The sequence below is a fragment of the Coregonus clupeaformis genome, chromosome 16 (assembly GCF_020615455.1).
Source record: "Coregonus clupeaformis isolate EN_2021a chromosome 16, ASM2061545v1, whole genome shotgun sequence".
NCBI lineage: Eukaryota > Metazoa > Chordata > Actinopteri > Salmoniformes > Salmonidae > Coregonus > Coregonus clupeaformis.
The window spans coordinates 19903768-19930889 of NC_059207.1; the positions used below are offsets into that span (position 1 = coordinate 19903768).

Below are 27122 nucleotides of genomic sequence, written 5' to 3' on the forward strand. Positions count from 1 at the left end.
TATCCCAGAACCACACGGGGGGGACCTAGTGAATGACCTGCAGAGAGCTGGGACCAAAGTAACAAAGCCTACCATCAGTAACACACTACGCCGCTAGGGACTCAAATCCTGCAGTGCAAGACGTTTCCCCCTGCTTAAGCCAGTACATGTCCAGGCCCGTCTGAAGTTTGCTAGAGTGCATTTGGATGATCCAGAAGATCATTGGGAGAATGTCATATGGTCAGATGAAACCAAAATATAACTTTTTGGTAAAAACTCAACTCATCGTGTTTGGAGGACAAAGAATGCTGAGTTGCATCCAAAGAACACCATACCTACTGTGAAGCATGGGGGTGGAAACATCATGCTTTGGGGCTGTTTTTCTGCAAAGGGACCAGGACGACTGATCCGTGTAAAGGAAAGAATGAATGGGGCCATGTATCGTGAGATTTTGAGTGAAAACCTCCTTCCATCAGCAAGGGCATTGAAGATGAAACGTGGCTGGGTCTTTCGGGCAACGAAGGAGTGGCTTCGTAAGAAGCATTTCAAGGTACTGGAGTGGCCTAGCTAGTCTCCAGATCTCAACCCCATAGAAAATCTTTGGAGGGAGTTGAAAGTCCGTGTTGCCCAGCGACAGCCCCAAAACATCACTACTCTAGAGGAGATCTGCATGGAGGAATGGGCCAAAATACCAGCAACAGTGTGTGAAAACCTTGTGAAGACTTACAGAAAACGTTTGACCTGTGTCATTGCCAACAAAGGGTATATAACAAAGTATTGAGAAACTTTTGTTATTGACCAAATACTTATTTTCCACCATAATTTGCAAATAAATTCATAAAAAATCCTACAATGTGATTTTCTGGATTTTTTTTCCTCATTTTGTCTGTCATAGTTGACGTGTACCTATGATGAAAATTACAGGCCTCTCTCATCTTTTTAAGTGGGAGAACTTGCACAATTGGTGGCTGACTAAATACTTTTTTTCCCCACTGTAAGTGCCTTGTCAACTTTCATTAAAAACCACACTTGGAGCATATTTAAACATTGAGTTAAACTGATTTAATCAAAGAGTAGTTGAACAAGAGTGAGCAGAATTTAGGATGCAGGGCACAACAGCAAAGCAACTTCCCCTAATGTATACTTGAGAGAAACAGAGAGCATGGGGCAGTTGAAGGATCATTCAAATTCTGTGAGGGGAGCAGTAGTTAAAAAGGTAACAAGTAAATAGCCTGAAGTAGACAACCATTCACAGGCAAACAATTTGAAAGTGTCTAGGAGTCATCTATAGGTAACACACTTTGAGAGCAAGTGTAAAGGGGCTTTCCTTTGAAGGGTCTCAGCTGAGTTCCAAGCATTCTGATATGTTCTGTCCAGTTGTCCCTCAAACAGGCCTGCAGGTGCAATCAACCAGCCTACATACCACCTGTGTATAGTTAGTCAAGATCAATAATGACTGTGCAATACATTTAAAGTAGTGTAAAACTGTTCGAGTCATTGTCTCAGCACAGCAGGGTTAGAGCGATATGCAGACGAACAGTCATGAGGCTTATTGCTGCTCATCAGGATGTTGTAGGAGGCGGTAGAGCATGTCCACTGGATAGGGCTGAGTGACTGAACTGTGTGAATGGTTCTGTAGGTGTATGTGGAGGAGAGAGCGAGGGAATATCAGACTGGCTCTGTATAATTGATCAGCCCCTCAGACAGGGCGTATGTATACATTCAGAGAAGTAGGCCAATAGTCGTGTTCACAACTGAAGAGTATAGCCTACGTCTGCCTTTCAGTGAGCAGGAAATGATGTTTGTGAAGTATACCCATACCAATTTAAAGGCTTATTTTAACTTACTGTATTGGCTGATGCACCTACATGAAGTTCATGACGACCTGCTCTAAAGCCATACTGTGCCTTTCTCCTGCGGGAACATTCAGAACTCACTCACACACACACAAGCAATGACTGGATATTGTTGTGTTAGATGTGTAAGCAATAGCTAAGTTAGCTATGCAAAGTGCCAGATAGGTAACCATTTACAGTAATTGCAATTAATTATTACTCAGTCAATAAGCACCATCAACCAGCCAGAAGATCTAGCTAAGTTAGCTACAGAAATTAATGGAGAAATCTGACCTTTCTGTAGCAGGTAGCTCTGGCCGGGCAGCTCCATCTTGTAGCATGTTCAGGGACTAACTTACTTCCGCTAGCTACTACTAGCTAGTGTCACAGGGTTGCTTATGTTTCCACTTGACACTGCAGAAATAGACTGAACAAAAATATAAAAGCAACATGTAAAGTGTTGATCCCATGTTTCATGAGCTGAAATAAAAGATCCCAGAAATGTTCCATATGCACAAAAAGCTTATTTCTCTAAAATGTTGGGCACAGATTTGTTTACATCCCTGTTAGTGAGTGTTTCTCCTTTGCCAAGATAATCTGAAACAAACAAGACAAAAAAACTGAAAACTAACTATTCACCCCCCCCAAAGTCAATATTTGTAGAGCCACCTTTTGCAGCAATTACAGCTGCAAGTCTCTTGGGGTATGTCTCTATAAGCTTGGCACATCTAGCCACTGGGATCTTTGCCCATTCTTCAAGGCAAAACTGCTCCAGCTTCTACAAGTTGGATGGGTTCCGCTGGTGTAAAGCAATCTAAGTCATACCACAGATTCTGGGCTTTGACTTGGCCATTCCAAGACATTTAAATGTTTCCCCTTAAACCACTCGAGTGTTGCTTTAGCAGTATGCTTAGGGTCATTGTCCTGCTGGGAGATTAACCTCCGTCCCAGTCTCAAATCTCTGGAAGACAAACAGGTTTCCCTCAAGAATTTCCCTGAATTTAGCGCCATCTGTCTTCCTTCAATTCTGACCAGTTTCCCAGTCCCTGCCGATGAAAAACATCCCCACAGCATGATGCTGCCACCACCATGCTGGTGTCCTCGGGGTGATGAGAGGTGTTGGGTTTGCGCCAGACATAGTGTTTTCCTTGATGGCCAAAAAGCTCAATTCTAGTCTCATCTGTTTTTGATGTGTGAGTACTACGTTATCACAATCATACCATGAGTAGTTAATCATGAAACATACACCACGCCTTTCTTCTTCCCGGAGAGTTCTTTATTCCTGTCTGCACGATATATTGAGAACCCAGCTGGCTGTATGGCCGGGGACAGTATATCCGGAGAGAGCCATGATTCCGTGAAACAGATTATGTTACAGTCCCTGATGTCTCTCTGGAAGGAGATCCTCGCTCTGAGCTTGTCTACTTTATTGTCCAGGGACTGAACATTAGCGAGTAACAGACTCGGACACGGTGGACGGTGTGCACACCTCCTGAGTCGGAATAGAAGTCCACTCTGAATACCTAGTCTCCGCCAGCTGCGTCTTGGATCAGCCTCTGGCATAAGTTCAATTGCCCTGGGGGGTACGAACAAAGGATCCAATTCGGGAATGTCATATTTCTGGTCGTAATGCTGGTGAGTTACCACCGTTCTGATATCCAAAAGTTATTTCAGGCTGTATGTAATAACACAAAAAATCGTTATGGGCTAATAATGTAAGAAATAACACACAAAAAACTGCAAAGTTGCTTAGGAGCAAGAAGCAGAGCTGCCATGTCTGTCGGCACCATCTTCATTCATGTGCAGCCAGCTAGTGCAAGTACACACACACACACACACTCAGTCAATCAGTCAGCGCAAGCCAACTTCGTTCAGTTGTTGTTGAGTTTGTCCTATTGGCATGCTAAATTCATGATAAGTTCTGCATCTTAGCTAACATGAGTATTTTTATCTTCCTGTCACACTCACACAGTCTAGTCCATTGTTTGTGCTGCCAACCTAGGCTTTAAACACACCTAAACTCATTAATATTGTAATGACCCAGCTGGGTCATAAAGTAAAAGAGAGACGGGCACCAGGTGTACAGGCAGAACACAGGTTTATTCCTGAATGGGCTATTGTTCAGGCCACAGCCCACGCCGCTAAACCTCGAACATACACAAATAGAACATGTCAAATCAATGGTCCCGAACAGAAGAGAGAGAGATGAGACCGTAACCCCTATTTAATCATTCCAAAACCCCGCGGGATTACCCATCATACCCCCCCAACCTTTCCATCTGTCCTGGCATATTTAACCCCTGCTAGTACCCATGAGAACGATAACACATCCATGAACACAGAACACAATACAGGGTCGTTACATAGCCCCCCCCTTTCTAAACCCTAGCCCCTAGGGTTACAAAACAAAATCCTTAAAACGACCCGGAGGTCGCATCAGTCTCTTGTGCCTCCCCTTGACTCTCACTGGTGGACCCCCAGAACACTCATCTGCCCCAATGTCATTTCCAGCACCCCCCGAAGAGGCAGCCCCCGTCCCAGGCTCAGCTTGCACTAGAGTCTCCTCGCTAGACTGTCCCCGTGTGCTCACATCAGAGTCCTCACTTCCATTCCCTACCGTTTTCCTCCCTCTGTAGGGCGCCAATCGGTCCCGGTGGACCACCACCCTCCTGCCCCGTGGGGGAACCTCCACCCGGTACGTCACCTCCCCCACTCTCTCTATCACCAGGCACGGCCCCACCCAGGCACTGTCCAGCTTTGGGCACCGCCCCTTCTTGCGCGTGGGGTTGTGAAGCCACACGCGTTCTCCCGCTCCAAAGTGCCTCCCCCTCGCGCGTGAGTCATAGTGGCGCTTTTGGCGCATTCCTGCGTTCTCGAGTTGCTCTCTTGCGAAGGTGTGAGCCGCTTCTAACCGGTTCTGCAGTCGACGAACATAGTTCGGGCCAGGCAAAACCCCGTCGTCGTTATCAGGAGGGTGGCCAAACGTCAGTTCGGCTGGGGTGCGCAACTCACGACCTAACATTAGTAGCGCTGGGGAGCACGCAGTCGATTCCTGAACAGCCGACCTACATGCCATAAGAATAAACGGTAAGTGGGTGTCCCAATCTCTCTGGTGTTTTGAGGTAACGATAGCCAGCTGTTGTGCTAATGTTCTGTTAAATCTTTCCACCAGCCCATCACTCTGGGGGTGAAGCGGAGTAGTGCGCGTCTTCTCCGCGCCTAACCGTCTACACAACTCTGAGAACACCCGTGACTCAAAGTTTCTCCCCTGGTCGCTGTGTATAGACTGTGGCACCCCGAACCGACTGATTATTCCCCCTACCAATGCATCAGCTACTGTTTCTGCCTCCTGGTCTGGGAGAGCGTAAGCCTCTGGCCACTTGGTGAAGTAGTCCATAGCAGTTAGAATCCACCTGTTACCGCTGTCTGTGGTTGGAAACGGTCCAACTATGTCTACCCCCAGTCTCTCCATGGGCTCCCCTACTGGGAATTGTTGTAGGAGGGCGTGTGACTGACCTGGAGGTCCTTTCTTAGCAGCACACTCATCGCACTGCCTGCAAAAGTCCTCCACATCCCTCCTGTGCCTGGCCCAATAGAAGCCTTTACGTACGCGCTTTAACGTTTTGGAGACCCCAAAATGCCCTGCGCCTACTCCCCCGTGAAGCTGCTGTAACACGCTCCCTTGCAGCCTTTTGGGAACCACTACCTGCCACGTCATTTCTCCAGTAGCTGGCTTTTTCCACCCCCTCTGGAGCACTCCCTCAGCCACTCTAAGGACTGAGAATTTAGCCCAGAGTCCTTTGGTGACTGGTGATAGAGGGGCTACTTCCCCCCATGGCGGTCGTCTTCCCTCTTCCACCCACCCCAGCACAGGACGCAGCTCTGCGTCCTCCTCCTGGCGACGCCTCCACTCCCCAACGTCCACAGCCTCAAGCTCCCGGCACTCTGTCACCCTCAGCTGACTCACCGTGGCGGTGACTCCCTCCTCCATGCACAGTTCCCTCTCTCGCTCCACCCGTTTGGCGCAGTACCCACAGCCGTCCTCAGCACACGGGCGACGGGACAAGGCGTCTGCATTGCTGTGGCGAAGGCCGGCCCTGTGCTCCACCTGGAAGTCGTAGGGTTGCAGCTCCTCCAACCAGCGGGCGATCTGACCCTCTGGCTCCTTGAAGGAGAGAAGCCACTGCAGGGCGGGAGTGATCCGTCCGCACCACAAACGGCAGGCCCCCCAGGTAGTACTTGAAATGGCGTACTGCTGCCACGACAGCCAAAAGCTCCCTCCTTGTCACGCAGTAGCGTTTTTCAGCCTTATCAAAAGTTCTGCTGTAATAAGCTACTACGTGCTCCCCGTCAGAACCACGCTGAGCCAGCACAGCCCCCAAGCCCTCATTGCTTGCGTCGGTGTCCAGGATAAACGGACGGTTCGGGTCTGGTGAGGACAGGACAGGGGCCTCCACCAGGGCACGTTTGAGGGCCTCAAACGCCCGCTGGTGCTCTTCGGTCCACTGAAAAACAGTGTCCTTCTTGAGAAGGTGGTTCAAAGGAGCTGCTATCCCCGCAAACCCTTTCACAAACCTACGATAGTAGGATGCCAGACCCAGGAAGCTCTTAACCTCTTTTTTTCCACTTGGAATTGGCCACCCCCTCACAGCCTCCACCTTGTCTGGCATCGTGCTGATACCCTCACCACCCAGCTGATGACCCAGGAACGCCACCTCCCTTTGCATGAAATGGCACTTTTCCGGGTGTAATTTTAGCCCCGCCCCCGAGATCCTCTCCAGCACTCGCCTAAGTGCCCCCCAGTGCCCCCTCAAACGATGTGCCGTGCACCAATATGTCGTCTAGGTACACGACACACTCGTCTCTCGGAACCCCCGCCAGCACTCTGTCCATGAGCCTCTCAAAGGTGGCAGGAGCATTACAAAGCCCGAAGCACAGCACCTTGAACTGCCAATGGCCCCTATCCGTGGAGAAGGCCGTTTTTTCACGTGCCCCAGGCGAGAGGGGCACCTGCCAGTAGCCACTGCGCAGATCAAGGGAAGAGAACCACGAGGACCCTCTGACGTGGTCTAGCGACTCATCGATCCTCGGTATGGGGTAAGCGTCTTTAGTGGTGACAGAATTTAGACCCCTGTAGTCCGCACAAAACCTAAGTTTACCCCCTTTCTTAGGCACCATGACGACCGGCGCGGACCATGGGCTATCTGATGGCTCAATGAAATCCGCCCGCAACATGTCAGCAATAGCTGTGGCTGCTGCTTCCCTCTTGGCAAGGGGAATGCGACGGGGCCGAATTTTAATGGGTTGGTTGTCCCCAGTGTCGATGTCGTGCTGAACCAGGTGCGTTTGCCCTACCTCATCTTCCCCCCAAGCGAAGCTATCTTTAAAGTCAAACAGCAGCTGCTTTAACTGTCTCTGTTGTCTCTCATCCAGACCTTGACAGTTTTTCAGCCACACAGCCTCAACGGCGTCGATAACTTCCTCCTTCCCCCCGTCGGGCTGATGGGGTGAAGGAGCCAGTGTGTTTTGGGCTACTGGGATGCCTGTGCTTGCACCATTATGGGGAGTGAAGGTCGTTGCTGCCGGAGACAGCTGCTGGGATGGCACAACGACCAAGGGAGCAGCCGGGACGACCAGTGGAGTTTCGGCAAGCTTGGAGGAAGACGGAGGGACAGCCCTGCCCCCTGCTGGACCTCCCGAAGGCGACATTCCCACTGTGGGACCCCCCGACAGCCTCAAAGTGCCCGAAGCTAAGTCCAACTGAGCCCCACAGTTTTTCAAAAAGTCCATTCCCAGTATACAGGGGTCCTGTACCGCTGCTACCCACACCGGACACCCCACAGTTCTCCCCCCCACAGTCACAGACAACCAACACTTCCCCTAACATGGGGGCTAGCTCCCCCGTGACAGTCCGTAGCTGGACAAGGGTCGGCTCCACCCGCACCCCCAACAGGTAGTATGTCTGGTCTCACCAGGGTTACTGTAGAGCCCGTGTCAACCAGGGCCAAACATTCCACCCCCTCTACCTTGACGATGACATTGCAGAAGTCCCCAATGGTGGTACGTCCCACCACAACTACCGGACTAGGAAACACGGTGGCAGCCACACCCTGGGGGAAGCAGGTCCCCACCCTCTTGCCTGCGCTGCTGGGTACCTCTTCTGCTTACTGTGGTTTCGGGGGCGGAGGGGTGGGCCCGCGCTGCCCCCTGCGCGAGAACCCGCTGTCGTTTCCCTGTTGACTGGGGAATCTGCCACACTCCCCGCTGAATGTGGCCAGGCTGGCCACAACCCCAGCAGACAATGGAAGTTGAGCTGACACTGCGATGTTGTCTGGAGCCCTTCTCAATGACAAGCGAAGCGGTCTTGACTAACCCTCCCAACTCGTCGACCCACTCTGGTTTGGTGACCCCCGGCACCCCGGCCGCCGCTGCTCTCACCTCTGGTTGACTGGCAACCTCCACTCTCACTCCCTCACCCCAGATCAGCTCCCTCTTCCTGGCTATCTCCACTGCAGCCCGCAGAGATGCTGGGTCCGACATCTGCACATGCTTACCCAGTTCGGTGGGGGAGAGCGCTCTAATAAAACTGTCCCGTGCCAGCTCGTCTTGCACCCCAATCGGCATATTTGCATAAGCCCGCCTGGTCAGGCTCAGAATATCACTTGCCAACGCCTTTAATGATTCCCCCTGAAGTCTCTTTTTTGTTATTCAGTTCAATCCGCAGCAAGTTGGGCTGTGCATCGCTGCCGAAACGGACCCCCAATGCCTCCACTAGCGCACCGTAGTCGCCCCTCTCGTCCGGGGCTAGCGTTAGCAGGCATTCCGACGCCTCCTCTGCCAGGCTCAGGGCAAGCTGTAACCCTTTCGTCTCGTCAGACCACCTCCCGGCTCTAGCCAACAACTCGAATTGAGTGAAAAAAACTTCCCATTTACCTTGTCCATTGAACTTTGGAAGTTTAGCCGCTACCGTGGCTAATGGCAATAGGGCGCTGCCATCTCTGTTTACATAAGGAGGTCCAGCCATTTCCGCACGCGGTGACGTCGATATCTCCGTCGCCGTGACGTCTGTTCTGGTCGAGCGGTTTGGAGGAAAACCCGCCCGTTCTGCCATCTTGCTGACTGACAATTTAACTCCCGCCATGTGGCTCTCCAGCTCTTCTACAGCCGTCATCGCCTGACCCTCCCGACCGGGTACACCCGAGCCCACAACGGACACTTTGTCCGACTCTTCCTTAACTTTCCGCCTCGCCCCGATCATCCTGCCCGTAGATGCGAGTCACGCTAAAGCTAACCACGGCCTATACTGAAACAGCTAACTCGCCTAATCTCGATCTATCCCGTCGTTCGAAAGCACTTCTGACACCAATGTAATGACCCAGCTGGGTCATAAAGTAAAAGAGAGACGGGCACCAGGTGTACAGGCAGAACACAGGTTTATTCCTGAATGGGCTATTGTTCAGGCCACAGCCCACGCCGCTAAACCTCGAACATACACAAATAGAACATGTCAAATCAATGGTCCCGAACAGAAGAGAGAGAGATGAGACCGTAACCCCTATTTAATCATTCCAAAACCCCGCGGGATTACCCATCATACCCCCCCAACCTTTCCATCTGTCCTGGCATATTTAACCCCTGCTAGTACCCATGAGAACGATAACACATCCATGAACACAGAACACAATACAGGGTCGTTACAATATTATATGAAGGGGCGTGTACTTCAGGATATGAACAAAGCTCAAAATCAAAACATTTAATAAATCGTGTTATTTGTTTGTTATTCCATGTCCAATTTTGACACAATAAATGAGAAAACAAGTCGATTTCCGATTTTCGTTTTTCAAATGCAGAAACCAAAAACGAAAACGGGTCACCAGGTCTCAGTTCAGGGGTAGATCACTTACCCTCACTCAAAATTGCACAGGATGACATTTCAAATTGCATTCAAACTCAGCAGGAGCAATGACAATGCCATCCTACAAGCTCACCTATTTCAACATGCGAGGTAGAGCAGAGCTGGCTCGGTATATCTTTGCCTATGCTGGAATAGCCTTCGAGGATCGCAGGGTGGAGTGGAAAGACTGGCCATCCATTAAGAAGAGTGAGTAATGTTTTAGAACCAGACCACTTCAACATCATTGACAGACAATAGGCTACTGAGCAGTTACCTGAGCTAATTGAGGAGCTATAAGAAAAATCGGTATGTGGCTGAATGGACTTCATGATCCCAACCCCTACCTACCCTGGTATAGCCTCCCTTTCCAGTGTTGTAGGTACCCACTGGGGAGGGACATTTGAATCAACGTTGTTTCTACGTAATTTTAATGTTGAATCAACGTGGGAAACTGATTGGATTTGCAAAAAGTCACCAACGTAAGGGAATTTCGTCTTTTCACCCAACATTTAACCTAAATGCAATAACATAGTAAAATGTTTGTTGAATTCACGTTAGTTTACAAGTCAACCATAGGAAATCAAAACTAAACGTTGAACTGATTGATGTCTGTGCCCAGCGGGACTCGGTCTCGAGATTGAGTGTCTCCGTGCGGTGTCGGATACATTTTTACAAGGTCAGTAAATACGTTTCCATCCAGTTCATGAGTGAAGTCATACCGTATATAAAAAAACAAGACAGCAGTGATGGAAACAGGAAGTTTCGGTACAATTGTATAAATGCCTACAGATAATTTGTTCATTCGACATGGTGGGATCTTTTTGTGTCGGTAAAATGTATAATGCGAGAAACTGCATCATATCTAAGCAAACGATATATGGTGTGTGGTCCTCCCACTACGACTCGGGAACCGATGCAGTTTATTAGGCTACAGATTAAGTAAATTATGATGAATTTCACAGGGTGTTGAAAGTGCATGCTATGACCTTGATGCTCCTTTCCGATAAATATCGAGGGTTTTATCTTATTCTGGTGACATGATGGTCGATGCTTGACTGCCGTGTGACAAATACAAATATTCTCGCTCTTATCCGTAATAATCTCATCATGTGGACTAGCCTTCCTGTACTGTATCTGCGAGCTGTTGGCTAGAGCGCATGTGCCAAGACTAGAGGAGGCACGTTTGCTATTTAACGCAACATATATATTTTTTTACAAAACTATCGGTAGAGTTGAAAATGCGATGGAAACACATTTAACTTTAGATTTGTATTCGGTACAAATCAGTTTGGTGGAAACACACCACTGGAGGGAAAATGTGCATATTTTCTTTATGCTGATTTTAGAATATTCATATGAAAATCTGTCGCCAATTGGATGGAAACCTAGATACTGAGGAGTCCAGTAAAAAAAAAACTCAATTATCAGCTCCCATTCAGTGAGTGCATAAAACCGTTAGCCAGTCAAAATATCCTCACTCCTCCCCTTACGAAAAAAGATTGCAGTCAGAATGCAGTATAACTGCAGGATGCGGCAAATACTGCATCCAAAATAACCGTTTTTCTTTACTGCCATAATTTTGCAGTGTAACTACAGTTAGAACGCAGTATAGCTGCAGTTCAACTGCAGTTACTGCACTTTTACTGCAGTTTCAAAACTGCAATCTTTTTTTTGTAAGGGTTTTATGACACATTCATATCTTATTGCCTATTGAAACCTGGATTTCCTACTTTACTCATAACATTACTGCACTTGTCAGAATTTCCTTGATTTGCTGGTAGGGAAGAGTGGGGGAAATTGTTTGAAAGTTGCACACTCAGTATTAGTAAGGGGAGACCGGGGGAAGCTGTAACATGTTTGGTCTTTTTATCTATTATAGACCTGTTTGGGTCAGTGATCATTTGTAGAGTGACTCTCTATTTGTCCTCAGCATTCATTTTTTCAACATTCTGAATGCCTAAAGAATCCACATTCTTCTGAAATATGAACGCATAAATACTGGACATTTTGACCTCTTACAGTTGAAGTCGGAAGCTTACATACACTTAGGTTGGCGTCATTAAAACTCGTTTTTCAACCACTCCACACATTTCTTGTTAACAAACTATCGTTTTGGCAAGTCGATTAGGACATCTATGTCACGATTCAGACAGACGACCAGAGGACCACAATTGCGTCACACCAGAAAGTTTATTAAACTTAAGGGAAAAGGGAAGTAGGGAGTGAATGAAGGCTCCAGGGGTAACAGGGATCCCGTCCAATGCGCTGGGTCTGTGCCCCCCCCAGTGGCAGCGATGCGTCCTATGAAGCCGGTGGTGGGTGGGCCAGAAGTCCTGGGGAGGGGGAGACACAGACACAACAGGGCGGAATGAAACCAGGCAGCAGTACAGTTCAAGGGAAATCCAAAATACGTAGTAGCAAGGCAGAAGGCTGGTCAGAGTTACCGGGACTGAAGAGTAGTCAGGAGTCGTAATGGCAGAAGCAGGTCTGGATCTCCTGAGGCAGAAGAGTATCCAAAAAACAGGCAGGTCCGGGGGTCACAAAACCAGGGTGAGCCAGAAGCGCGAGCAAACAGGTTCCGGGTGTGAGCTTTGCAGACGATCTGACACCGGAGAGCTGAAAGACAGGGCCTTAAATACTGGGAGAGGTTAGTGGGTAATGCAGCGCAGCTGGCAGAGTAATTAGAGCCGAGCAGAGCAGGGACAGGTGGAGCTAGTTAGGCTGAGTAGAGAGAGGGAGGTGAGCAGAGTGGAAGATAGTGGAAACCAATTAAGGTGGTAACCCGGTGGAGTGAGAGGGCTCATGACAATCTAATTTGTGCAAGACAAGTAATTTTTCCAACAATTGTTTACAAACAGATTATTTCACTTATAATTCACTGTATCACAATTCCAGTGGGTCAGAAGTTTACATACACTTAGTTGACTGTGCCTTTAAACAGCTTGGAAAATTCCAGAAAATTATGTCATGGCTTTAGAAGCTTATGATGGGCTAATTGACATAATTTGAGTCAATTGGAGCTGTACCTGTTGATGTATTTCAAGGCCTACCTTCAAATTCAGTGCCTCTTTGCTTGACATCATGGGAAAATCAAAAGAAATCAGCCAAGACCTCAGAAAAAAAATTGTAGACCTCCACAAGTCTGGTTCATCCTTGGGAGCAATTTCCAAACGCCTGAAGGTACCACGTTCATCTGTACAAACAATAGTATGCAAGTATAAACACCATGGGACCATGCGGTCGTCATACCGCTCAGGAAGGAGACGCGTTCTGTCTCCTAGAGATGAAAGTACTTTGGTGCGAAAAGTGCAAATCAATCACAGAACAACAGCAAAGGACCTTGTGAAGATGCTGGAGGAAACAGGTACAAAAGTATCTATATCCACAGTAAAACAAGTCCTATATCGACATAACCTGAAAGGCCACTCAGCAAGGAAGAAGCCACTGCTCCAAAACCGCCATAAAAAAGCCAGACTATGGTTTGCAACTGCACATGGGGACAAATATCTTACTTTTTGGAGAAATATCCTCTGGTCTGATGAAACAAAAATAGATCTGTTTGGTCATAATGACCATCGCTATGTTTGGAGGAAAAATGGGGTTGATTGCAAGCCGAAGAACACCATCCCAACCGTGAAGCACGGGGGTGGCAGCATCATGCTGTGGGGGTGCTTTGCTGCAGGAGGGACTGGTGCACTTCACAAAATAAATGGCATCATGAGGAAGGAAAATTATGTGGATATATTGAAGCAACATCTCAAGACATCAGTCAGGAAGTTAAAGCTTGGTCGCAAATGCGTCTTCCAAATTGACAATGACCCCAAACATACTTCCAAAGTTGTGGCAAAATGGCTTAAGGACAACAAAGTCAAGGTATTGGAGTGGCCATCACAAAGCCCTGACCTCAATCCTATATAACATTTGTGGACAGAACTGAAAAAGCTTGTGTGAGCAAGGAGGCCTACAAACCTAACTCAGTTACACCAGCTCTGTCAGGAGGAATGGGCCAAAATTCACCCAACTTATTGTGGGAAGCTTGTGGAAGGCTACCCGAAACGTTTGACCCAAGTTAAACAATTTAAAGGCAATGCTACCAAATGCTAATTGAGTGTATGTAAACTTCTGACCCACTGGGAATGTGATGAAAGAAATAAAAGCTGAAATAAATCTCTACTATTATTCTGACATTTCACATTCTTAAAATAAAGTGGTGATCCTAACTGACCTAAAACAGGGAATTTTTACTAGGATTAAATGTCAGGATTTGTGAAAAACTGAGTTTAAATGTTTTTGTATGTAAACTTCCGACTTCAACTGTATTATGGTGGCGATTTGACAAAATTACAATCATGGTCTTGAATTGTACTCTCATTTTTCTGGTCTCGGTCTTGACTCAGTCTCGGACCCCTTGCCCCCCTCCCGGTCTTGGTTTTGACTCAGATTCGATTTGGTCTTGGATCAGTCTCGAACACAACACTGATATTTTCTATCCTATGTTTAGAAGTGTTGATGATGAACAACAACATACTTATTAACACTCTCTCAGCCTTTCCTTTAGGAAAGCTCCCAGTGCTAGAGGTGAATGGGCTCCTTCTACCCCAGAGTCTGGCCATTGCACGGTTCCTGGCAAAGGAAGCAGGTAATAATAATAATAATGTAGACTAATACATTTAAATTGTAAAGTGCTTTTCATTACAGTGTTTCCTCAAAACTCTACATAGGCAAAAATAATTATAATCAAATACAATAAAAACATACATTTTGAATCAAGAAGGAAATAGCAATAGTAGGCTAGGTGCTAAAAGGATCAGGACTATAAGAAAGACAGTCTGTAGAAATGCGTTTTAAGGCCCGTTTTTAAAGTTCAGATTGATGCAGTGGTTCTCAGATGGTCAGGGAGAGACTAGGGGCAAGGGAGCAGAAGGCTCGGTCCTCCATAGACTAGGGGCAAGGGAGCAGAAGGCTCAGTCCTCCATAGTACGAAGACATGTCTTGGGGACTTGAAGCAGTAGAGTGTGGCTGAAGTGGAGAGTGTGAGGTGGCTCATTGATAGAAATTAGGTTGCTGATGTAGGTGGGACTCAATACATTCACGGCTTTAAATACAAAGGGAAGGATTTTAAAGTCAACACTATATTTGAACGGTAGCCCGCTACTGTATACTAGTGATGACTAGTATTACCCAGCATGCACAGCTCAGATCTTAAAGGCACCCTACTGCACATTTTTATCTCAATATCAAATCATTTCTGGTTAACAATTGATTACCTTAATGCAATTGTTTTCAATCAAAATGGTTTAAAAATTTTTTTTTATAAAAAAGCTTATCAAGAGCAATTTCTCAAGGACAATTTTTGCTAGGACTGTCAGAGAGGTTTGGAACTCTTTCTTATTGGTCTATTAAATAATTTACCACCTGGTGATGTCACCAGGCAGGCCAAACCTCCATCCCACCAAAACAGGCTGAAATTTCAGGCGATCAAACAGCTCTTACACTAAAAAGGGCATTATCATCGTTTTCACAGTATTATTCCAGCCTCATAATGTGGAAATATAAAACACAAGAAAATTACATTTTTGACTGCACTGGGTCTTTAACAATATCTTTCATAAGCTTGTTATGGTGAAACAGGTTAAGTAGCAAGAAGTAGAGGATATTCCAGAGCATTCTGTTCTCCTCTTGCATTTAATTAAATGTTCCATAAATGTTTTACATTTATGTTCAATATCAACTAGTTACTATATTTTTGTGGGCAAGATTAATTTAGTTCCTGCATCAGTGCAACATTTGGGACTATTTTTCAAGGAATATAAGGCAAAAGGAAAGAGACTACAAAGAGGAACATGAAATGCTTGGGAACTCGGTAGCCACTGTGCTTTAGTAACAACTGTGTTCACTCCCTCGGGCAACTGTCTTTTCCAGGGCTTGTGGGTAACAGCAGACTAGCCGAGGCCCAGGCAGATGCTCTGGTCGACACCCTCAACGACTTCACTCTCTTAATCCCATGGAGAGAGGACGACCCACAGATCAAAGTAGGAAAGGCACAGAGGCCCAATCCCAAATGGACACCTGCAGTGCGTTCGGAAAGTATTCAGACCCCGTGAATTTTTCCACATTTTGTTACGTTACAGCCTTATTCTAAAATGGATTACATAGTTTTTTTCCCCCTGATCAATCTACACACAATACCCCATAATGGCAAAGAAAAAACAGGTTTTTAGAAATTGTTGCTAATTTATAAAAAATAAAAAACGGAAATATCACATTTACATATGTATTTCAGACCCTTTACTCAATACTTTGTTGAAGCACCTTTGGCAGCGATTACAGCCTCAAGTCATCTTGGGTATGACGCTACAAGCTTGGCACACCTGTATTTGGGGAGTTTCTCCCATTCTTCTCTGCAGATCCTCTCAAGCTCTTTCAGGTTGGATGGGGAGCGTCGCTGCACAGCTATTTTCAGGTCCCTCCAGAGATGTTCGATCAGGTTCATGTCCGGGCTCTGGCTGGGCCACTCAAGGACATTCAGGGACTTGTCCCGAAGCCACTCCTGTGTTGTCTTGGCTGTGTGTTAGGGTCATTGTCCTGTTGGAAGGTGAACCTTCGCCCCAGTCTGAGGTCCTGAGCGCTCTGGCGCAAGTTTACATCAAGGATCTCTCTGTACTTTGCTCCATTCATCTTTCCCTCGATCCTGACTAGTCTCCCAGTCCCTGCCGCTAAAAAACATCCCCACAGCATGATGCTGCCACCACCATGCTTCACTGTAGGGATGGTGCTAGGTTTCCTCCAGATGTGACGCTTGGCATTCAGGCCAATGAGTTCAATCTTGGTTTCATCAGACCAGAGAATCTTGTTTCTCATGGTCTGAGAGTCCTTTAGGTGCCTTCTGGCAACCTCCAAGCGGCTGTCATGTGCCTTTTACTGAAGAGTGGCGTCCGTCTGGCCACTTTACCATAAAGGCCTGATTGGTGGAGTGCTGCAGAGATGGTTGTCCTTCTGGAAGGTTCTCCCATCTCCACAGAGGAACTCTGAAGCTGTGTTAGTGACCATCAGGTTCTTGGTCACCTCCCTGACCAAGGCCCTTCTCCCCCGATTGCTCAGTTTGGCCGGTTGGCCAGCTCTAGGAAGAGTCTTGGTGGTTCCAAACTCCTTTCATTTAAGAATGATGGAGGCCACTGTGTTCTTGGGCACCTTCAATGCTGCAGACATTTTTTGGTACCCTTCCCCAGATCTGTGCCTCAACACAATCTTGTCTCGGCGATCTACAGACAATTCCTTAGACCTCATGGCTTGGTTTTTGCTCTGACATGCACTGTCAACTGAGGGACCTAATATAGACAGGTGTGTTCCTTTCCAAATCATGTCCAATCAATTGAATTTACCCCAGGTGGACTCCAATCAAGTTGTAGAAACATCAAGGATGATCAATGGAAACAGGATGCACCTGAGCTCAATTTCGAGTCTCATAGCAAAGGGTCTGAATACTTACATTAAGGTATTTTACATTTTAGTAATTTAGCAGACACTCTTATCCAGAGCGACTTACAGTTAGTGAGTGCATACATTTTTCATACTGGCCCCCCGTGGGAATCGAACCCACAACCCTGGCGTTGCAAGCGCCATGCTCTACCAACTGAGCTACACGGGAGGCTAAAAATATAAAATTTGCTAACATTTCTAAAAATCTGTTTTTGCTTTGTCATTATGGGGTATAGTGTGCAGATTGATGGAGGAAAATGTTTTATTCAATCCATTTTAAAATATGGCTGTAAAGTAACAAAATGTGGAAAAAGTCAAGGGGTCTGAATACTTTCCGAATGCACTGTATACCCTAATATGCCCTACGCAGTTATGAAAATCTGAGAAGATTTGATATGCGGAACCCTCCACCTGGTCCTAGCCTATCAGAGGGCACGGTGGAGCTATTAGCATATTGATGGCACCTGTCAAATTCTCCCAGATCTCAACAAGTGCATAGGGCGTAGTCTAGGGGTCCATTTAGTATTGGACCAGAGGTGTGTTCATTAAGTGTTTGACAATGCCTTGACAATCATTCATAACATAAGTGTCCAGTGTCCTAGACACAGATTACGACTACTCCTGGAATAAATGGCATTCTCAAAGGATTATCTCCATTGTGTTTTTTTCCCCCAGGACTGACTTTTTTTTGTCAGGGAAACCCATCCCAAGAAATCAAGTCATGAATAGTGACTTTAGTTTAACCCACAGGGGGGGCTCACCCTCTGCATGGGTCACGGTGCTGTGCTCATCTGAGTGAGAACCCTGTTTTGTTCTGCAGACACAGAAGATTGACATGCTTTTCCAAAGCCATGCCCCCAAGTTACTGGACCATCTCCAGTGTCAGTTGGGAGACAGGGAGTGGTTAGTGGGCGATTCGGTAAGTTGAAAGGAGGGGGGCTCTCCACTCTAATTCAGTCCCATAATTTTGGCCTATGACATCAGTTTGTTAACATGACTCATGAGACATCTAGATAGTGGGAGAAGCTATAGGATGACGGGCTTATTGTAATGGCATCAATGGAACATAGTTATTCCCATGTGTTGGATGTTTGGTACCATTCCATTGATTCCATTCCAGCCATTACAATGAACCCGTCCTCCTATAGCTCCTTCCACGAGCAGGTGTCCACATACTTATATATATATATATATATATATATACATATATATACACATACATACATACATACATACATACATACATACAGTACCAGTCAAAAGTTTGACAGGAATTGTGAAAAACTGAGTTTGAATGTATTTGGCTAAGGTGTATGTAAACTTCCGACTTCAACTGTGTGTGTGTGTGTGTGTGTGTGTGTGTGTGTGTGTGTGTGTGTGTGTGATATATATATACATACATACATACATATACATACACACACACATATACATACACATATATACACGTATATATACACATAGAGTTGAAGTCGGAAGTTTACATACACCTTAGCCAAATACATTTAAACTCAGTTTTTCACAATTCCTGACATTTAATCGTTGTAGAAATTCCCTGTCTTTTAGGTCAGTTATGATCACCACTTTATTTTAAGAATGTGAAATGTCAGAATAATAGTAGAGAGAATGAGTTATTTCAGCTTTTATTTCTTTCATCACATTCCCAGTGGGTCAGAAGTTTACATACACTCAATTAGTATTTGGTAGCATTGCCTTTAAATTGTTTAACTTGGGTCAAACGTTTCAGGTAGCCTTCCACAATAAGTTGGGTGAATTTTGGCCCATTCCTCCTGACAGAGCTGGTGTAACTGAGTCAGGTTTGTAGGCCTCCTTGCTCGCAAATGCTTTTACAGTTCTGCCCACAAATTTCTATAGGATTGAGGTCAGGGCTTTGTGATGGCCACTCCAATACCTTGACTTGGTTGTCCTTAAGCCATTTTGCCACAACTTTGGAAGTATGCTTGGGGTCATTGTCCATTTGGAAGACCCATTTGCAACCAAGCTTTAACTTCCTGACTGATGTCTTGAGATGTTGCTTCAATATATCCACATAATTTTCCTTCCTCATGATGCCATCTATTTTGTGAAGTGCACGTCTCTCCTGCAGCAAAGCACCCCCACAGCATGATGGTGCCACCCCTGTGCTTCACGGTTGGGATGGTGTTCTTCGGCTCACAAGCCTTCCCCTTTTTCCTCCAAACATAATTATGGTCGTTATGGCCAAACAGTTCTATTTTTGTTTTATCAGACCAGAGGACATTTCTTCAAAAAGTACAATCTTTGTCCCCATGTGCAGTTGGAAATCGTAGTCTGGCTTTTTTATGGCAGTTTTGGAGCAGTGGCTTCTTCCTTGCTGAGCGGCCTTTCAGGTTATGTCGATATAGGACTCGTTTTGCTGTTTCCTCCAGCATCTTCACAAGGTCCTTTGCTGTTGTTCTGGGATTGATTTGCACATTTCACACCAAAGTATGTTAATCTCTAGGAGAATGAATGCGTCTCCTTCCTGAGCGGTATGATGGCTGCGTGGTCCCATGGTTTTTATACTTGCGTACCATTGTTTGTACAGATGAACGTGGTACCGTCAGGGATTTGGAAATTTCTCCCAAGGATGAACCAGACTTGTGGAGGTCTACAATTTGTTTTCTGAGGTCTTGGCTGATTTCTTATGATTTTCCTATGATGTCAAGCAAAGAGGCACTGAGTTTGAAGGTAGGCCTTGAAATACATCCACAGGTACACCTCCAATTGACTCAAATGATGTCAATTAGCCTATCAGAAGCTTCTAAAGCCATGACATTCTTTTCTGGAATTTTCCAAACTGTTTACAGGCACAGTCAACTTAGTGTATGTAAACTTCTGACCCACTGGAATTGTGATACAGTGAATTATAAGTGAAATAATCTGTCTGTAAACAATTGTTGGAAAAATTACTTGTGTCATGCACAAAGTAAATGTCCTAACCGACTTGCCAAAACTATAGTTTGTTAACAAGACATTTGTGGAGTGGTTGAAAAACGAGTTTTAATGACTCCAACCTAAGTGTATGTAAACTTCCGACTTCAGCGGAACATATATACACATTACCGTTCAAAAGTTTGGGGTCACTTAGAAATGTCCTTGTTTTCGAAAGAAATTCAATTTTTTTGTCCATTAAAACATCATCAAATTGATCAGAAATACAGTGTAGACATTGTTAATGTTGTAAATGGCTATTTTAGCTGGAAACGGCAGATTTTTAATGGAATATCTACATAGGTGTACAGAGGCTCATTATCAGCAACCATCAGTCCTGTGTTCCAATGGCACGTTGTGTTTGCTAATCCAAGTTTATAATTTTAAAAGGCTAATTGATCATTGGAAAACCCTTTTGCAATTATGTTAGCACAACTGAAAACTGTTGTGCTGATTAAAGAAGCAATACAACTGGCCTTCTTGAGACTAGTAGAGTATTTGGAGCATCAGCAATTGTGGGTTTGATTACAGGCTGAAAATGGCCAGAAACAAATAACTTTCTTCTGAAACTTGTCAGTCTATTCTTGTTCTGAGAAATGAAGGCTATTCCATGCGAGAAATTGCCAAGAAACTGAAGAACTCATACAACGCTGTGTACTACTCCCTTCACAGAACAGCGCAAACTGACTCTAACCAGAATAGAAAGCGGAGTGGGAGGCCCCGGTGCACAACTGAGCAAGAGGACAAATACATTAGAGTGTCTAGTTTGAGAATCAGACGACTCACAGGTCCTCAACTGGAAGCTTCATTAAATAGTACCCGCAATTTTTTATTTTATTTTTTATTTAATTTCACCTTTATTTAACCAAGTAAGCCAGTTGGGAACAAGTTCTCATTTACAACTGCGACCTGACCAAGATAAAGCAAAGCAGTGCGTTAAAAACAACACAGAGTTACATATAGGGTAAACAAAACAAAGTAAAAAATACAACAGAAAATAAATATACAGTGTGTGCAAATGTAGTAAGTTATGGAGGTAAGGCAATAAATAGGCCATAGTGCAAAATAGTTACAATTTCGTATTAACACTGGAATGATAGCAAAAGATGATGTGCAAATAGAGATACTGGGGTGCAACTTAGCAAAATAAATAACAATATGGGGATGAGGTAGTTGGGTGGGCTAATTTCAGAATGGCTGTGTACAGGTGAAGTGATCGGTAAGCTGCTCTGACAACTGACGCTTAAAGTTAGTGAGGGAGATAAGAGTCTCCAGCTTCAGAGATTTTTGCAGTTCGTTCCAGTCAAAACACCAGTCTCAACGTCAACAGTGAAGAGGTGACTCTGGTATGCTGAGCTTCTAGGCAGAGTTGCAAAGAAAAAGCCATATCACAGACTGGCCAATAAAAAGAAAAGATTAAGATGAGCAGTCTGAGATATGGCTTTTTCTTTGCAACTCTGCCTAGAAGGTCAGCATCCCGGAGTCGCCTCTTCACTGTTGACGTTGAGACTGGTGTATTGCGGGTACTATTTAATGAAGCTGCCAGTTGAGGACCTGAAGAGGTGCCTGTTTCTCAAACTAGACACTACTGTATTTGTGCTCTTGCTCAGTTGTGTACCGGGGCCAGCGTTGTATGAGATCTTCAGTTTCTTGGCAATTTCTCGCACGGAATAGCCTTCATTTCTCAGAACAAGAATAGACTGACGAGTTTCAGAAGAAAGTTATTTGTTTCTGGCCATTTTGAGCCTGTAATCGAACCCACCATTGCTGATTCTCCAGATACTCAACTAGTCTCAAGAAGGCCAGTTTTATTGCTTCTTTAATCAGCACAACAGTTTTCAGCTGTGCTAACATAATTGCAAAAGGGTTTTCTAATGATCAATTAGCCTTTTAAAATGATAAACTTGGATTAGCAAACACAACGTGCAATTGAAACACATGACTGATGGTTGCTGATAATGGGCCTCTGTATGCCTAAGTAGATATAAAATCAGCCGTTTCCAGCTACAATAGCCATTTACAACATTAAATGTCTACACTGTATTTCTGATCAATTTACTGTTATTTTAATGGACAAAGAAATTGCTTTTCTTTCAAAAACAGTGACCCCAAACTTTTGAACGGTAGTGTACATACATACATACATACATACAGTGAGGGGAAAAAAAGTATTTGATCCCCTGCTGATTTTGTACGTTTGCCCACTGACAAAGAAATGATCAGTCTATAATTTTAATGGTAGGTTTATTTGAACAGTGACAGACAGAATAACAAAAAAATCCAGAAAAATGCATGTCAAAAATGTTATAAAATGATTTGCATTTTAAATGAGGGTAATAAGTATTTGACCCCCTCTCAATCAGAAAGATTTCTGTCTCCCAGGTGTCTTTCATACAGGTAACGAGCTGAGATTAGGAGCACACTCTTAAAGGGCGGCAGGTAGTTTAGTGGTTAAGAGCGCAGTGCCAGTAGGTCGCTGGTTCTAATCCCTGAGCCGACTAGGTGAAAAATCTGTCTGTGCCCTTGAGCAAGGCACTTAACCCTAATTGCTCCTGTAAGTCGCTCTGGATAAGAGCGTCTGCTAAATGACTAAAATGTAAATGTAAATGTATAAAAAGACACCTGTCCACAGAAGCAATCAATCAATCAGAATCCAAACTCTCCACCATGGCCAAGACCAAAGAGCTCTCCAAGGATGTCAGGGACAAGATTGTAGACCTACACAAGGCTGGAATGGGCTACAAGACCATCGCCAAGCAGCTTGGTGAGAAGGTGACAACAGTTGGTGCGATTATTCGCAAATGGAAGAAACACAAAATAACTGTCAATCTCCCTCGGCCTGGAGCTCTATGCAAGATCTCACCTCGTGGAGTTGCAATGATCATGGGAACGGTGAGGAATCAGCCCAGAACTACACGGGAGGATCTTGTCAATGATCTCAAGGCAGCTGGGACCATAGTCACCAAGAAAACAATTGGTAACACACTACGCCGTGAAGGAGTGAAATCCTGCAGCGCCCGCAAGGTCCCCCTGCTCAAGAAAGCACATATACAGGCCCGTCTGAAGTTTGCCAATGAACATCTGAATGATTCAGAGGAGAACTGGGTGAAAGTGTTGTGGTCAGATGAGACCAAAATCAAGCTCTTTGGCATCAACTCAACTCACCGTGTTTGGAGGAGGAGGAATGCTGCCTATGACCCCAAGAACACCATCCCCACCGTCAAACATGGAGGTGGAAACATTATGCTTAGGAGTGGGACAAAATCCCTCCTGAGATGTGTGCAAACCTGGTGGCCAACTACAAGAAACGTCTGACCTCTGATTGCCAACAAGGGTTTTGCCACCAAGTACTAAGTCATGTTTTGCAGAGGGGTCAAATACTTATTTCCCTCATTAAAATGCAAAATCAATTTATAAAATTTTTGACATGCGTTTTTCTGGATTTTTTAAATGTTATTATGTCTCTCACTGTTCAAATAAACCTACCATTAAAATTATAGACTGATCATGTCTTTGTCAGTGGGCAAACGTACTAAATCAGCAGGGGATCAAATACTTTTTTCCCTCACTGTACATACATACATACACACACTGACAGAGTGTGACCGGCAGAGAGTGACAGACAGACCGACAGGCAGTGACAGACAGACCGACAGAGAGTGACCGACAGAGAGTGACCGACAGACCGACAGAGAGTGACCGACAGGGAGTGACCGACAGACCAACAGAGAGACCGACAGCGAGAGACCGACAGACAGACAGTGTGACACAGACCGACCGACAGAGAGTGACCGACAGAGAGTGACACAGACCGACCGACAGAGAGTGACCGACAGACAGAGAGTGACCGACAGACCGACCGACAGAGAGTGACACAAACAGACCGACAGAGTGACACAGACAGACCGACAGAGTGGCACAGACCGACAGACAGTGACCGACAGGCCGACAGAGAGTGAAAGACCGACCGACAGAGAGTGACAGACCGACCGACCAACAGACCAACCGACAGAGTGACAGACAGACCAACCGACAGTGACAGACCGACAGAGTGACCGACAAGCCGACAGAGAGTGACAGACAAACCGACAGTGTGACCGACAGAGTGACCGACAGTGTTACCGACACAGACAGACCGACAGAGTGACAGACAGACAACCAAAAAGTGACCGACAAACCAACAGACCGTGACAGACCGACAGACAGAGTGACACAGACCGACAGATCGACAGAGAGTGACCGACAAACCGACAGACAAACCGACAGTGTGACCGACAGAGTGACAGACAGTGACAGACAGACCGACAGAGAGTGAACGACAGAGAGTGCCAGACAGACTGACTGAGAGTGACACAGACCGACAAACAGTGACCGACATTGACCGACAGAGTGACGGAGTGACCGACAGGCCAACATACAGACAGTGACAGACCGACCGACTGACCGACAGTGACAGACAGACCGCCAGAGTGACCGACAAACCAACAGAGAGTGACAGACAGACCGACAGAGTGACAGACCGACAGAGAGTGAACGACAGAGAGTGCCAGACAGACTGACAGAGAGTGAAACAGACCGACAGACAGAGTGACTGACATGGACCGACATAGTGACCGACAGTGACGAGTGACGGAGTGACCGACAAACCAACAGAGAGTGACAGACCGACAGAGAGTGACAGACAGACCGCCAGAGTGACCGACAAACCAACAGAGAGAGACAGACAGATCTACGGCGTGACACACAGACTGACAGAGAGTGACCAACAAACAAACCGACAGAGAGACAGACAGACCGACAGCGTGACCAACAGACAGACCGACATACAGACAGTGACAGACCTACCGACAAACCAACAGACTGTGACAGACCGACAGACCGACAGTGACAGACCGACAGAGAGTGACCGACAAGCCGACAGACAGTGACAGGCACAACAGGGAGGTAACAGAGGCACAACAGGGAGGTAACAGAGGCCCAGTTACAGTGGTAAGTTGTATCTCCAGTCGTGCTTGTATTCGTCTTAAACATGAGCTGGTTAAAAAGAGAGGACTATGTTTCATCGGTTACTGGTACAGTAAAAGTTGAGAAACGTGGTACTATAGTGTACTGGAGAGTGTGGGAGTGCACGAGCTGTGATGTGGGTTGGCGTGGCTAAAATGCCAGGGCTGAATTTGTCCCGGTCCGCCTGTGTAGATCTGAAATAATTGGATGGTGAAACTGGCCAGCCAAGTAGAAAAGCTAGGTGAAGCAATTGCGGGCATTCTAGAAAGTCAGGACAATCCTTGTCCTACAAAGAAACATTAAATGTTTTATGGATTTTGCCAGCAGTAGGCATTTATACTGAAGAAATATATAAATGCAACATGCAAAAATGCCAATGATTTTACAGCGTTACAATTCATATAAGGAAATCAGTCAATTAAAATAAATAAATTAGGCCCTCATCAATGGATTTCACATGACTGGGCAGGGGTGCAGCCGCTAGGGGAGCCAGGCCCAGCCAATCAGAATGAGTTTTTCCCCACAAAAGGGCTTTAATACAGACAGAAATACTCCTCAGTTTTATCAGCTGTCCAGGTGGCTGGTCTCAGACGACCCCGCAGGTAAAGAAGCCAGATGTGGAGGTCCTGGGTTGGCGTGGTTACACGTGGTCTGCGGATGTGAGGCCGGTTGGACGTACTGCCAAATTCTCTAAAAAGACGTTGGAGGCGGCTTAAGGTAGATAAGTAAACATTCTCTGGCAACAGTTCTGGTGGACATTCCTGCAGTCAGCGTGCCAATTGTACGCTCCCTCAAAACTTGAGACCATCTGTGGCATTGTGTTGTGACAAAACTGCACATTTTAGAGTGGCCATTTGTCCCCAGCAAAAGGTGCACCTGTGTAATGATCATGCTGTTTAATCAGCTTCTTGATATGCCACACCGGTCAGGTGGATGGATTATCTTGGCAAAGGAGAAATACTAACAGGGATGTAAACAAATGTGTGCACAGAATTTGAGAGAAATAAGCTTTTTGTGCGTCTGGAAAGTTTTTGGGATCTGCATTTCAGCTGATAAAAAAATGGGACCAACGCTTTACATGTTGCTTAATATATTTTTGTTCAGTATAGAATTAAAATGTGGAGTGGCGCTTATAGTTACGGGATTACATTACGTACATTGCATACCTTCAAAAGTATTCAGCAATCATTTATTCGAAAAAGTTTCCATAATTTGCCGAAATAAAATAAAAATCCACCTGTTGAACGGACAACAGTTTCGATATTTAGAAAATGTCAATAACATCTTCCGTTTCCATTACCTCACAAAAAATGTTTCATACGACATTGCTTTTGTAGAATAAACCTGGGTCAATGGAAACCTGCCAATTGTCCTGTTTGACATGACAAGGAGTTGACAGGATAGCATAAACAGATCTGAGACCAGGCAAAGTCAGTTTCTCTAACTGCCCCGCTCAATGTAGCCACCATAGTCTGACATACCTTACCTTGTTCTGTCTGGTGCAGGAGACTTGGGCTGATCTGTACTGCCATGTGTGCTTCACCACCTTCAATGTGCTGAGACCAGGCTTTGCTGATCACCATCCTGCCCTGTGTGGTCTGACTGATCGGGTGGAGGCCATCCCAAACGTCGCCAAGTGGATCCAGAGCAGACCTACAACAGAGTTCTAAAACCTGGGCCCTGTTCAGTAGGGACGAAACAGGAGGAAAATGTTCTGAAACTGAGAATTTGTCCAATATGAATTCTCATTTAATGTTTTTTAGTTCCAAAACATGTCCCCTTTTTATGCTTACTGAACACGAACCACAACTTACCCAGCGATGAGGAATGGGGATGTGTATGCAAAAAGTACTGATGGGTATGAGGCATAAGAAACTGAACAATTAACAACCACTAGAACAGAAGTTGGGGGGGGGGGTTGATAATTCCCTACTTACTGTTGAAGTAAGGCCAGACATGACAAAATGAAGATTGCA

At 45.7% G+C, this 27122-nt stretch overlaps 1 protein-coding gene across 2 annotated transcripts; it reads left to right on the plus strand.

Annotated features, from left to right (window-relative positions):
* The first annotated feature begins 9727 nt into the window (after positions 1-9727).
* Positions 9728-27115, plus strand: LOC121584393 (hematopoietic prostaglandin D synthase). 2 transcript variants are annotated; one of them, XM_041900234.2, is made up of 5 exons: positions 9728-9918; positions 14270-14350; positions 15634-15743; positions 18011-18109; positions 26652-27115. In XM_041900234.2, exons 1-5 carry the CDS (start codon positions 9780-9782, stop codon positions 26814-26816), a joined length of 594 nt encoding a protein of 197 aa, XP_041756168.1. In that variant the 5' UTR covers positions 9728-9779; the 3' UTR covers positions 26817-27115. The 2 variants fall into 2 exon arrangements, with proteins under 2 accessions (XP_041756168.1, XP_041756167.1); XM_041900233.2 differs by having other exon boundaries at positions 14258-14350; positions 26652-27109.
* Positions 27116-27122: the final 7 nt, after the last annotated feature.

Excerpts from the sequence above, each read along its gene's own strand:
- LOC121584393 (XM_041900233.2), top strand. The coding sequence starts at position 9,780 with ATGACAATGCCATCCTACAAGCTCACCTATTTCAACATGCGAGGTAGA. Across the intron at positions 9,919-14,257 it reads CTGGCCATCCATTAAGAAGA|CCTTTCCTTTAGGAAAGCTC; the intron begins GTGAGTAATGTT and ends ACACTCTCTCAG. Across the intron at positions 14,351-15,633 it reads GTTCCTGGCAAAGGAAGCAG|GGCTTGTGGGTAACAGCAGA; the intron begins GTAATAATAATA and ends TGTCTTTTCCAG.